Consider the following 13767-nt stretch of genomic DNA (forward strand, 5'->3'; position numbering starts at 1 on the left):
AGTAATGTCAGCCTCAGTCTTGGCAAATCTTTGTAATTTCTGTGCAGAAAATTGAATTTTTAAAATATTGCTCTGTGTATGAATGTGTCTTCTGTCCTTAGTGATGATCAGCTTACATCCTGTGTGGATGCTAAGCTAGTCTACTGAGATATCCTCTTAAACTTATGTTAGATGTCTCTATATTTGGGTTATTAATGGGTTTGTCCAGCAGGACAATTATTATTTAGAAAAGGGACATGGAATGGGTTAAAAAAATAAACAATAAAAGAAGTACTGCTCACTTTACCAATCACCACTGATGTCCCAACACTTATCGGGTCCCCGCTGATCTTTCTCTTCCTGTTCTGATAGACATAAAAAGCAAGACATGCCCATTCTCCCAACCATGAGCATTTCCTGTGTGTCGACATATGACCAGGAAACCGAGACCAATGAGTTCCTGGTAGGCATTGGATTGGGAGCGGTGGGGGATTGATGAGGACAATATCACTTCTTTTGTTTTGTCTTTTGTTTTGTTTTTAATACCTTTCTGGCCTTTTAACCATTTACACATTAAATTGTAGACTCTTCCTTGTTTGCTTCTTGACCACCCCAAGAGAAATTTCTGGGCCTGCCCCGGTCTGCAGAATAAATCTTGTCATAGCTACAGAGACCAGACTCTTCAGAGGGAATGGATCATTGTTGTACACCAGTTTTTTTTTAAGTACAAAAGGTGCAAATATTGCCAAGTCCCTTTTTGCTCCAAAACTTGCAACTTTTTCTCCACCCTCGCCACTTTGGGTATGGGAGTAGGTACAGTTAGCTATGTTAATTTGTTTCTTTCCAGATTTATCACCGCAACTTTTTAAAAAAGTTACAAAAAAGTAAAAAAATAACTCCCCCAAGGGAGGGGGGGTTCGGTGGCATACAAAACTATTGTCATGTACTTAGGCTAGTTTCACACTAGCGTTAAAGAGATCGAATGCTACCTGAATGCCCGCAGGCCCCGTTAGCTATATTGGGGACCGGCCGCGGACCGCCAAGTATGAAGAGAATCAGCCAATCCTCTGCATATTTTCTAGGTTGTGATCAGATCTCCACCGGTCCCCATTACAGTTAATAGGGCTGGCGGGCATTCAGGTAGCATCCAGCAATGCTGGATCCAGAGAGCTCCGGCAGGGAATAGCCTACTGGTTCTCTTTAACGCTAGTGTGAAACTAGCCTTACCAGTCGATGCTCCGACGGCGAGCCCGGCCTCTCTGTTGCAGCTAGGGTCATTCCATTGCAATGGCAACCAGCCCCGGTGACAGTCGGGCTGGTCGGCCTGTCAGGGAGCAAGGACACCGGGCCAATCAAGCTCAATGCAGGCATCACATGCAGCTGATGGCAACAGGTGCCTGTGATTGGCCGTCTTAGCTTCACTAGCGCGTATTGGACTATTGTTTGGATTCCTGAGATTCAGACTTTTGGATTGTCCCTGACCTTGCTCCTGACTGCCGATTATTCCTTTGACATGATTTCCTGCCACTGATCCAGTCTGGTATTTGACTCTGTTTGTATCTTGTGTTAGGTCTGACTTATCTCTCTGGTTTGGACTCTAGCCTGATTTTGAATTCGTTTTTGGATTCTGATCCAGCCCTTGTTTTGCCTGTTTTGACCTCTTTCTGACTACTTTTTTTACCCCATTAGGTTTAGGACCCTGCGTTTTGTCAAGTCAGGGACCGTTGCCAAGTTGTGGTGTGCCATTTAGGGCGGATTGTGCAGTAGGTAGGAACAGTGGGGCAGGCGGAGTACAGGGCTCCCTAAACTTCGTGACTTTACAAGCATTTCTAGACAGCAGTGTTAGGTTTAAAGAAGCACTAAATTTATCAAACACCGTGCGCTATTTGATAAATTTGCATATGTTTCACCAACACAGGGTCAAAGAAAAACTCACTTCAAAAGGACCCTTCATCGTACCTTCTGCCCTTAGTGGAGATGTAAGCGGCTGCATGTCTAGGCATCTTGTCTTATTTTTTGGGAGCCGCCGTTGACTGGGGGCATTACAGAAAAAAGATATTAAAAGGCACAAAGCATTCTGCTTCCATTCCCATCTATAAAATGAATTATAAGTCCTACACCTACATGGGATTCATAGTGAAACACTCGCAGATGCTTCTTCTTGCTTTTATTTGCATTAGTAATTTGATTTGGTCACAGGACAGCACAAATAAATACATGTAGCAGTGTAGTACGCGCGCACTCTCTCTGGCAGGGTAGAAAGGTATCTTCTCGAGCAGAAAACGCTGAGAGGTTCTACTTCTTGGGGGCAGCACCGATGGCCGCCTTCTCTTCACGGGTGATGGGGATGGAGCGTTCAGGAACGTCAGACAGCTTCCTTGGTCCAGTCACGGTCAGAACTCCATCTGGGGACAAAGTTGAGGTGATGGAGAGAGGATCAACATCCAATGGGATTTTATATCTGCGCTGGAAGTCTCTGGAAACATAGCCATGTTCATCCTGGGAAGTGAGAGAATAACCAATGTTAATGGAAATAACATTTTCTAGAGTAAGGATATGTCATCGTAGTGGGATGGCTGATTATTCAGGCAGAAAATCTTCAGTGGAATTCAGTAGCAGCAAATGGGTTCGATTTTAAAGGAGTTTTCGGGGAGCACAATATTGATGGCCTATCCACAGCATGCATGTGGAACCTGCACTCCCTGAATTTTTTGGTAGTCGTCATGGCACAGAACAGGTAGAATTTAGTGTTAGGTTCCCGTCTTACGGAGATCGCCTTGACATGGTGATGGGCCCAAATAATTTTGTACAAAATGTATTTGCCAAAAATCTCAAATTTATTTAGTAAGGATAGCATTAGCATTTGAATACTTTTGTGGACTTTATTTGGTTTGCAGAGAGCTGTTGCATTGTATTTTTTTTACTTTGTGTTTTCAGCCATAGCAACATGTACCTGCGTATTGGGATGTGCTGACTGACCCCCTTTTCTTTTTTTGCACTATCCACAGGATAGATCATCAATATCAGATTGGTAGTGGTCCAACTCCTGCCACCCAGCGGCAATCACTGCGGCGCTCCAGTAACTGCTGCGGCCTCCTCATGGCTTAGCAAACACAGTGCCCTGCATTGTATAGTGGCCGTGATTGGTATTGCAGCCCAGGCCCCATTCACTTGAATGGGACTGAGCTGCATCTAGGCCATGTGACCAATGAACCTGACACCACTGGCCTAGGAGCGGCACCCACTGGAGCGGGAGTCGGACATGATATTGATGACCTTTCCTGTTTGACTTTTCTATGGTCCCTGTGTTTTTTTTGTCACTTGGCCTCCAGTAAAGCCAATCACACATTACAACGGTCATTTGGGTTAACATGTCATCAATGGAGGCCGGAAAACAGAGGGGAACCATGCGAACGTCACCACGAGAGCACCGATGGATCTGTAGTTGACTACACATCTTTTAACTGATATGATTTTCTGCACAAGGGAAATTTGCAGCAGCAGTTCCGCTGGTGAAATGCAGATTGCAGGGGGTCTTGTTTGAAGAGTCTCCGTCCTCTGTCTTTGGGCGCCTTCACACGTGGCAGATTTTGTGGCTGAAAATTCTGCGACTGTAAATCAGTTCCATTCACCTTAATGGGGCTTGCAGAAATCCATGTGCTCGCCGCCCCATTCCAATGAATGGAACTGATTTTCAGTCGCAGAATTTTCTGGCCCAAAATCTGCTGCGTGTGAAGGCGCCCTTAAGGTGGCCATCAACTTTTGGCAAACTTCCTAATGTGTATGTGTGTGGGTGTCTTCACTTTCCTTCAATGGCAGATGTTGAGGAAAAAAAGGATCGAGCTGTTGGACTTCAACATGCCCAATCCTTTCTTTCTCAGCCTCATTCACACATCAGTGATTTGGTCGGTGATTTCCATTAGTGATTCTGAGCCAAAACCAGGACTGGAGCCTCCACAGACCTAAGGTATAAGGGAAAGGTCTGCACCTGTTCTGTGTTTACAGCCGCACCTGTTTTTTGATCACAATCACTGATGGAAATCACTGACCAAACACTGACGTGTGAATGAGGCTTCAGGGAGCCTCCACCAGAGGTATCTGACAGTGACCTACTCTCCACCCCCCACACATGCACTCTCAGCCAGATCAAGCATATATGTGTATAGAGGGATCAAGCACAATTGGGGCCAGCTGAGCAGGCCTCATTGACATTTATCTAAAGTGTATGACCCCTTTAGGATCCATTCACACATCTGCAACTGTTTTGCAGTCCGCAAATAGCGGACCCGCAAAACACGGACACACATGCCATGTGCGTTTCGCATTTTTGGGATCGCACAATGCCTTTTCTTGTCCGATTGAAAATGAATGGGTCCGCACCTGTTCCGCAAATTGCGGACCCATTTTGTGGACGTATGAATGGACCTTTAGGCTCTGTCCACATCAGCATCATGGCTTCATAACAAAGCCCTGACTGCTCTGTAAGATGCATTTGTAATGGATCCAAATAAACCGGTCTAGAGTCTTGACATTAATCACAGCTGTCAGGGTCCCGCTACGTTTGATGGCAGGAATAGCGGTATTATTGGCATCAAAGATACCAGAAAGCTTGACAGAGCCTCCCCTGGAATCCCGAAACACAAGTGTGAACAAAGCCTAAGGCCCCTTGCACACGAACGTTGTGCATCCGTTGTGCGGCGGCCGGGACGGATCGAGACCCATTCAACTTGAATGGATCCGTGATCCGTCCGCACCACCAAAAAAATAGAACAAGTTCTATTTTTTTTCAGTGCAGAGGCACGGACAGAAACACCACAGAAGCACTCCGTAGTGCTTCCGTGGGGTTCCGATCCGTGCTTCTGTTCCGCATCTCCGTGATTGCGGACCCATTCAAGTGAATGGGCCCGCATCCGTGATGCGGAGTGTACACCAGCTGGTGCCCGTGTATTGCGGACCGCAATACCGCCACGGGCACACAACGTTCGTGTGCAAGAGGCCTAATAGAGAAGGTTCTAATTAGGGATCTCAACTATTCTAAGCTCCTGAAGATGTAGGAGGGCTTTCTGTGCCAGGTCACCAGTCATTACCTGACGCTCCTCGTGTTTTCCTTGGATTTCAATGAAATCTCCCATCACTTTTACTTTTAGTTCTTCTGGGGAGAAATGTTTCACATCAAGGTTAACGGAGAACTTGTCCTTTTCCAGCCTGAGCTGTGGAAGACAAGAGAACGTGTCAAATAAAAGTAGACGACATGGAATTTATCACTATAGTGCATTTATCTAGGCCAGGCATGCTCAACCTGCGGCCCTCCAGCTGTTGCAAAACTACAACTCCCACAATTCCCTGCTGTAGGCTGTTCGGGCATGCTGGGAGTTGTAGTTTTGCAACAGCTGGAGGACCGCAGGTTGAGTATGCCTGATCTAGGCAATGCCCCTTTGGGATTTTTGTGGCTTCTAAATAACACCCTGAAATTCTGCCACTTTTCAGTCACACATTTTTAAGACCTTTTTTTCCTATAGTGAAATGTATGTAAAAAGCATAAATAGCACAACCAGAGCAGGCGGCCAAGGGAGCAATAAACACTAGAAAACTGTCTTAATAAAAACAGTATAAAACATACGGTAAAAGTAAAAAGAAAAACCGTTTGTGGAGTGTTTTATCATTTTCTGTTATTCAGCAGGTAACATCTGGTCATAGTGTTTTTTTTGCAAAAAAAAAAAAGCCATCCTAAAATCACGTAGTATGCAATCACCCTAAGGTGTTGTTCACAAGGAGCCTTACGCCAAAATTATATAGCGCCCACGTGGTGTCTGCCTCTCATTGTTTACAAGGGGAGGCAGTGCTGCAGTTTAAAGCCGCGACTGAGCCATGAAGGGACGTGTCACTTCTTAGCCCATTATCAGGGCGGATGCCACTTGAAGCCGCTTATAGTCTGCTTATAATTCTGGTGTCAAAAGCTTTTCGAAAACCAAACCATATAAGTGGAGTATGGATTTTAAGTTATTTTTTTCAATAAAATATTCTTATAACTCAGTTGCAGAGAGAGGAGAACCTCTAGGTGTAATGGTAACGCCCCCGTTGCTCCTAGTAGCTCATTTGCATATATTTTAACATCATTTTTCTCAGTAATGCGACACATATGAACATGGGACCAACACAGACGCCTTCAGCTGCCAAGTGCACATGTAACAGGTCAGCCGGTGTCATAGGTACAGAACTGCTGACAGATGCCCTTTAAATGGGGGTAATCATCTTGCTGCACTTGAAATGATTAGGCTTCAGTTTGCTGCTCCAGCCTGTCCCAAGGCAAAGTGGCTTGGTGGTTCCCCTTGGTCCTCAGCATTTGCCAGTCAGTGGTAGGATGGACCCTTAGATTGTGACTTAAAGGCTATTGTCCAGCAGTTATCAGAGGTTTATTGTTTGCACGGCGGCCGCGTGGTGATCGATGACTGATTACATGACTGGCAGAATAGAGATCTTACATCATCCCATCTAATACATTTCATATCATGCGAGGACGGCTCACGGTTATAGTTTACACTTCACTGGCCACAAGAGAATACGAGAACATTTTCAAAGGTCTCAATTTTTCTGGCATTCCATAAGGGGGTCATTTATCAAACTGGTGTAAAGTAGGACTGGCTTAGTTGCTCATAGCAACCAATCAGATTCTACCCTTCATTTTTCAAAGGAGCTGTGATAAATGAAAGGTGGAATCTGATTGGTTGTTATGGGCAACTAAGCCAGTTCTACTTTATACACTTTGATAAATGACCCCTTTAATATCATGTGCAACACTGGGACAGATTTACTAATCCTGTTTAATATATAGTCAGTCTAAAGATGCACCAGATTTACTAAAGCTGCCGATGCTGGGGATAAATTTGCTGCATCGTTAGACACTTTTGTCTAATTTCACAGGTTCTATTAGTCAGCTTACTTTGTGGTAAGATTTTGATGCAATCTTGGTGCATTTCATCATATGCCCCAAACCGCTCCTAATAAACCACACCCAGTTGTCTATAAACCACACCCAGTTGCCCATAAACCACACCCAGTTGTCTATAAACCACACCCAGTTGCCCCTAAACCACACCCAGTTACCTATAAACCACACCCAGTTGTCCATAAACCACACCCAGTTTCCCATAAACCCAGTGGCCCATAAACCACATCCCTTTCACGCAAAGTCATGCCCCCTGACGAATGAGGCACAAAGGGTGTCTAAAACACATAATAAATGTGGAGCAATGCATGTTCACGATTTTTTGGGGGGCACACATTCTGGGGCATTTAGATATCAATGGTGTAAGCGCAATAATATGTCAGGACAGATAATCCCGAGGTACCGGCATTTATAGGAAAATGTATAACTATAAGGGGTGGTGCTAGCACCCAGATCTTAAAGGTGGCCCAAAAGGTCCCTCTGCCTCATATAAGGAGGTGCGCGGTAGCCCCTGAAGCTTCACGTAAGGCCTTGTCCATAAAATGATTTCACTATCGAAACTGGGGTAACAGATTTGGGCTATATTCACACTGCTTTGGAGCGTGGCACATAGGATAAACATGTCCGTCCATAGGTCCCTGTTTCATGGCAGAGCCCACGGGGAGTCCTTTTGTACTCCCTTAGGCTGGTTTTGATCGATATACCTTTTTTTCTCCTGTATGGTATCGCCTGCTGCGCTATTCCATACAGAGCCGCCATGTAGAGACGCACAATGTATGTTTTTAACATGGTAGCCTAAAGGTTCACATACTGAAAAATTCAGTTCCCCCATCCGTTTTGTTCTCCCAGAAGATAAGCGTTTCCTCTCTCCCCATTGACAAGACATGTACACTCAGCTGAAGCAAACATATATGGGTGAGTCGGGCGACATAGATAATTTGGCTGACGGGTGCTTGTGTATGTTTATCTTAGATTGCGGGCAATTTGTTTTTATTATTGCATTGCACTTATTTTGAGCTAAAAAATAATTTTTTTCAATTGGTCTTTATTAAAAATATGGCATCCTTTTTGAGTACAGAGCTGACATGCTATAGTAGCACCCTGTGGATTTTCTATCTTTTCCGTCAGACCAGGAGCTGATGGACTCCTTATCTCTGCTTTCTGACATTATGAACACTCATTAATGATCAATCCTTATTTTACTGTTAAAGGGGTTATCCGAGACTAACAAATACTCCCCCATATGCCGGACCCCTTACGCTGAATCTACTTACCTCGCTCCCCGCTCCCTGCACCGCTCCTGGTCTCCACACCGCCGCTGCTGCTTCTCCCCGTGCGCGGATGAAAACATCCAGTGTTGGGGGGGAGCAGCCAATGGCAAGCGGTGATGGGGACTAACCTCCCTAAGCGGATGTTTTCATCTGTGTACAGGGAGAAGCAGCAGCAGCGGTGCGGAGACCAGGAGCGGTGCAGGGAGCCAGGTAAGTAGAATCAGCGTGGGGGGCCTTGGATATGGGGGAGCTTTTTTTAGTCTCAGATAACCCCTTTAAGAACCTGACTTAAAGGGAACCCGTCACCGGGATTTTGTGTATAGAGCTGACGACATGGGTTGCTAGATGGCCGCTAGCACATCCTCAATACCCAGTCCCCATAGCTCTGTGTGCCTTTATTGTGTAAAAAAAAACCGATTTGATACATATGCAAATAAACCTTAGATGAGTCCTGTACGGCAGATGAGTCAGGGACAGGGCTCATCTCAGGTTAATTTGCATATGTATCAAATTGTTTTTTTACACAATAAAAGCACACAGAGCTATGGGGACTGGGTATTGAGGATGTGCTAGCGGCCATCTAGCAGCCAATGTCCTCAGCTCTACACCAAAAATCCAGGTGACAGGTTCCCTTTAAATAAGTGTTTATGACCTCTTAGTAGTTTAGAGATAAGGGTTATTAGATGACCGGCACAAAGTGAAAGTGAAAGTACCAGTCACACAGCTAGAAAAACAGTTAGGCTACTTTCACACTAGCGTTTTTGCTGGAGCCGTCATGGTTCAGCAAAAACGCTTCCGTTACTGATAATACAACCATCTGCATCCGTTATGAACGGATCCGGTTGTATTATCTGTAACATAGCCAAGACGGATCCGTCATGAACTCCATTGAAAGTCAATGGATGACGGGTCCGTTTTCTATAGTGGTAACTATCCTATGGAACAGAACATAATACCGGAGGACTGGAAGCGCTAAAGGAAAGTAAAGACGCAAGGGATCGGTGTTTTCCTCTATCTTAAAAAAGTACAGATAAGTAGGAAATTGGCGTACTGGGAGAGCCGACTTTGTGGTCTACTCTTGGAAAAAGATCTGCTTAAATGCTTATCGACTGATCTCCGAGACAGCACGTCCATATAAGAAACACTGAAGATCCCGAATCTGCGTCAGTCTTACTTTGCTGTAACCTGCATCATCACTGCTGACCACACGTGGGACGCCACCTGTGAAGCAGCAAGCCGACTCTATTTTCACTACAAACTGTGAGTACAACAGCTTCAGCAGGCAGCAATAGTGTAGCGCTCACGTAGGCGCAGCGACTATTGAGTCGCAATATCTGTTACAAGAGAAAAGACTTTATCCAAACAGCGGACTTACTTCCCACTTTATTTATTGGGACACTGATTGGGTTAAATAACCCACCTGGAAGGATAACATTCACTATTCAAATTGACTTTAGGGCAAATATTAGCATATTTATATATATAAGATTATTGATTTGTATGCTTGTTTTATTATTTTATTGTATTTTATAGTTTTTAATTTTTACGTGTGCTATTCAACAGTGTATGTCACCTAATAATAAAATATTGTAATTATCCTTGTGATTCCGAATATTGGTGTGCCCTACCACTCTTTCTTCTGATCCTGCCGTTTTCTATTGTGCCAGATTGTGTCAGAGAAAACTGATCCATCCCCATTGACCCGGATCCATCTTGCTCCGCATCCCAGGACAGGAAGAAAACCGCAGCTTTCTCTCCGGTATAAGAACGGAAGGGAATGCATTTTGGAGCATTTCATTCTGTTCAGTTACGTTTTGTCCCCATTGACAATGAATGGGGACAAAACGGAAGCGTTTTTTTTTGTTTTTTCCTGGTATTGAGACCCTACGACGGATCTCAATACCGGAAAATAGAAATGCTAGTGTGAAAGTAGCCTTAACTCTTTGTGACAGAATGGCTCAATATTTTTAATAAAGGTCAATTGAAAATATGATTTTTAGCCAAAAATTTGTAAAATGCTTCCATAAATAAAAATTGCCTCCAAAGGTGTACATAGCCTTTAAGGACGACATAACAGTCATCCATCAGTGGTATAGATCCTGGCATATAGCTCCAAAATGCACTACAAGAGTAGTGTGAATTGACCATTGGTGGACTGGTCATAGACGCTACAGGGAAATTTCCCGGTTGGCCGATGCCCAGGGGGCCACCCAAGCCCCTCTCTTGGCCACTAGCCAGGTACATAAAGATCTGATGCTCTCAGCATTAATTAATTTAGGAGCATCAGATACATCCTCTTGAATACAACTGTATTGCCACCTTCAGGACTATGATAGTTACGTACTGTTGGGCGGGAGGCAATATTTTGTGCTGCACTGTTGTATCTGGTTCTGCTGGGGTGGTATTTTGTTCTGCACTTACGGTATTGCTGGCCCCGCCTACTTCTGTTGTCCCGCCTTGTGTCAAAGGTCACTATTATTATTATTTTTTCTAGGGCCACCTAGTATGCCCTTGGAATTGACCCTAAGATTTTCTCACAGCAACATCCTGGTCATTCATAATGAGAAGCATTATCTCAGCAGTCCATTTACAAAGAACTGCTATTGCCCATAACAGGGTCCTCACCGCTGACATAGACATTTAGGGGGTCATTTATCAAACTGGTGTAAAATAGAACTGGCTTAGTTGCCCACAGCAACCAATCAGATTCCACCTTTCATTTTTCAAAGGAGCTGTCCAAAATGAAAGGTGGAATCTGATTGGTTGCTATGGGCCCCCTTAGTACACACTTATGATCCTAATCATACCCCCTGCCACAAAGAGGAAACACACAGACCTGAAAGCAAACATTACTGCTTAATACAATATCCCGTAAGATTATGTTTCTTTGCTTCATCAGGAAAACTAATTTACGGTATATTTTCGGGTGTGCGGCTGACTTCTAGCCTGAGGTTATGTGTGCTCGCCAATATGCTGTAATGGGATACGTGCGTATTAATAAAGGGTCTTCTATGTGACAACTGATTTATTACCTCAGGATTAGAATGTACTTGTGCGCCCACACTGGGACCAGAACAAGCCTCCGTTTATTATCTCAGTGAATCTAAGTTTTTTTATTTATTATACAGTGTGTGAATAGGGGAAATGTGAAGCCACCCGAAACTAGTTCAAAGTCCTAAATGGATAAGTAGAACCTACAGTATTAGGGCATGTTCACACAGAGTTTCTTCTGAACCCAAAAAACCTGACGCGTAATCTGCTTTAGATATTTCAGATACAATTTTTATTCTGATGCGGTCTTTGACGCATTTTTAAGCAGTTTTTATGTGTTTTTTCATTCCTTTCCATGTTAATGGGAACTCTGGATGCAGAATGGCGTGTTCTTGACGTGTTTTTTTGTTTTTGCTGTGGATTGTGCACCATAAGTTCATCGTGTGAACAGAGAGAAGGCGCCTAAAATGTGCTTGTGAATAAGGGTCCATTCACACGTCCGAAGTTCTGGGTACGCATCTGTTCTGCAATTTTGCGGACCCATTCATTTCAATGGGGCCACAAAAGTTGTGGACGGCACACCGCGTGCTGTCTGCATCCGTAGTTCTGTTAAAAAAAATAGAACAAGTCCTATTCTTGTCCGCAAACCAGTAAATGATACTCAAAAGGTTCACTTTGCTCCTAGTGTTCCTTTATCTAGGGGGCACTTACAGTAAGTATGGTAAGTCGAAATCCTGCCTAATAAAAGCAGCAGGTGAAAAGCTAGAACATGGACGTGGATAAGGAAGGCTAATCTACCACAGCATAGACCTGAGAGTGATTTTCGGCTATGGGTGGAGCAGGGGGTGGTCGCTGCTTGTTTACAAACAGTCCATAGACGTATCCTATTTCCATAGGGATGTATATATGGACGACCAAATAATTCCCTTCACCGCCACATAGCAAAAAGCAGAAAGGTAAGGTAAGGTAAGCTGTAATCACTCTGTATGTCCGCCAATGTTCCTTTATTACAAGATATATTGCTATTTTGCAAGGGTAATTAGGGGCTATTCACATGGTGCAGTTAAGGTGCGGCTCTTGCCAACCAAGCGAGAACTGCGCAAAAAACTGTAAAAAAAACAAACATGTATTTTTACCAGAAATGTTGACTGTTTTGTGATTTTAATGAGCAACATACGTGCTAGATGGCGAACCACAGCACTTCACGGTAAAACGGCATGCAGTTCTTGGCCGCGCAGCCAAGGGAGAAAAATACGCACTGATATCACCCATTAGGCTATGGCTGTGACCCTGGGACTTAAATAGTTAAAAACCTCATCGACTGATTGTCCCCTGAAATTGCTATTCTCCCGAATGGAATTTGACTTGGACCTGACCACAAAAATAAACAGCACCATATCCTAGATCTGCAAAACTACCGATCTTTGTTTTTCGGGGCATACTAGGAGTTGTAGTTTTACTACAGCTAGGCAGCCACCGATGGGAGACCACTCTAGATGTCAGACTGCATGGAACTGATCATCTAAACCAGATGGAGAAAACGAGTAGTCACTTACCTCCGACATGCCACTTTCTATCCAAGATGGAAGTCTGAGGAAAGGATATTTGAAGTAAAAAGGGGACAACACCGTTGGAAACAGATCAGCCTCCTGGAGGTGATCCCCGAAACTCTGTTCAAAGATCCTGTTTGGTCCAAAGAAGGAGTAAAATTGGCGGCGGAACCAGGGGTGTTGGATAGTCACATCCATGTTCCTCAGGCTTCTAGTGGTAGCTGCAGGGAGAACTGTTCGGTGTTTGAGGCACCCAACAAACCTAATGGCCTTATATACAGAGCGGTGGATCTGGTGCTCCTCCCCAGCACCCCAACATTGAACTTTCTGGAAAAGTGCTGTCAGATGGTTTCATTCTTCCACACGCTCGTCTGCTCCCATTCACTAGACAGATGAGGATATGAGCAGTGACACATCTTCTGTTCCCTCGGCAGTCCATTGGGTCAGCAAACAGAGGTGCTGATTGTCTCTCTCTGGTCTGTGCACATTGGATTAGCAGACAGAAGGATCATTTCAGCTACGGGACTGCAACATGACATGGGATGAGTTCATCCTGAGATCTGACCGCTGATAATGTGATCCCAGCCTTTAGCAGAGAGAGAGAGAGTAGCTTATTCCTTCTGAATAGTCCAGCTCTGGCCCCCTCTGCGGGGTCACCGTATATAAAGTGGGATGGAGAAAAATGCATTGTGTCCTCTCCGTCATGTCTGCATGTGTCACCTTCTTATGTGACATTGATATTACAAAACTGCTCTTCACGTACACATTATAATGTAGAGAAAAGAAGACAATGCAACAGCACCCTGCATACCAGATAAAGTACAATAATGCCATAGTCACAAAAAATATTATAGTGCTGATGCTACACTTATTTATAAAGTGAGATGCCTGGCAAATGCATTTTGTACAAAACCATCTGAGCCCGTCTGCCAAACGTCAAGGCGATCTCTGTAAGACAGGTCCTAACACTAAATACTACCTGTTATGCGCCATGATGGCCGCTATAAAGTTCAGGAAGTGTTGGATCCAC

The 13767-nt window shown here is 44.3% G+C and overlaps 1 protein-coding gene across 1 annotated transcript; it reads right to left on the bottom strand.

Annotated features, from left to right (window-relative positions):
- Positions 1-2115: 2115 nt before the first annotated feature.
- CRYAB (crystallin alpha B) lies at positions 2116-13303 on the bottom strand. Its single transcript, XM_044278478.1, has 3 exons — positions 12744-13303; positions 5067-5189; positions 2116-2478 (listed from the first exon to the last, which is right to left on the bottom strand). Exons 1-3 carry the CDS (start codon positions 12933-12935, stop codon positions 2275-2277), a joined length of 519 nt encoding a protein of 172 aa, XP_044134413.1. The 5' UTR covers positions 12936-13303; the 3' UTR covers positions 2116-2274.
- Positions 13304-13767: the final 464 nt, after the last annotated feature.

Source organism: Bufo gargarizans, chromosome 2 (assembly GCF_014858855.1).
Source record: "Bufo gargarizans isolate SCDJY-AF-19 chromosome 2, ASM1485885v1, whole genome shotgun sequence".
Taxonomy (NCBI): domain Eukaryota; kingdom Metazoa; phylum Chordata; class Amphibia; order Anura; family Bufonidae; genus Bufo; species Bufo gargarizans.

What these genes read in the sequence shown, in the direction of transcription:
- CRYAB (XM_044278478.1), bottom strand. Translation starts at nt 12,935, where the DNA reads ATGGATGTGACTATCCAACACCCCTGGTTCCGCCGCCAATTTTACTCC. An exon ending in TAGAAAGTGGCATGTCGGAG is followed by an intron (nt 5,190 to 12,743) that starts GTAAGTGACTAC and finishes TGTCTTCCACAG; the next exon opens with CTCAGGCTGGAAAAGGACAA. An exon ending in GAAAACACGAGGAGCGTCAG is followed by an intron (nt 2,479 to 5,066) that starts GTAATGACTGGT and finishes CTCACTTCCCAG; the next exon opens with GATGAACATGGCTATGTTTC.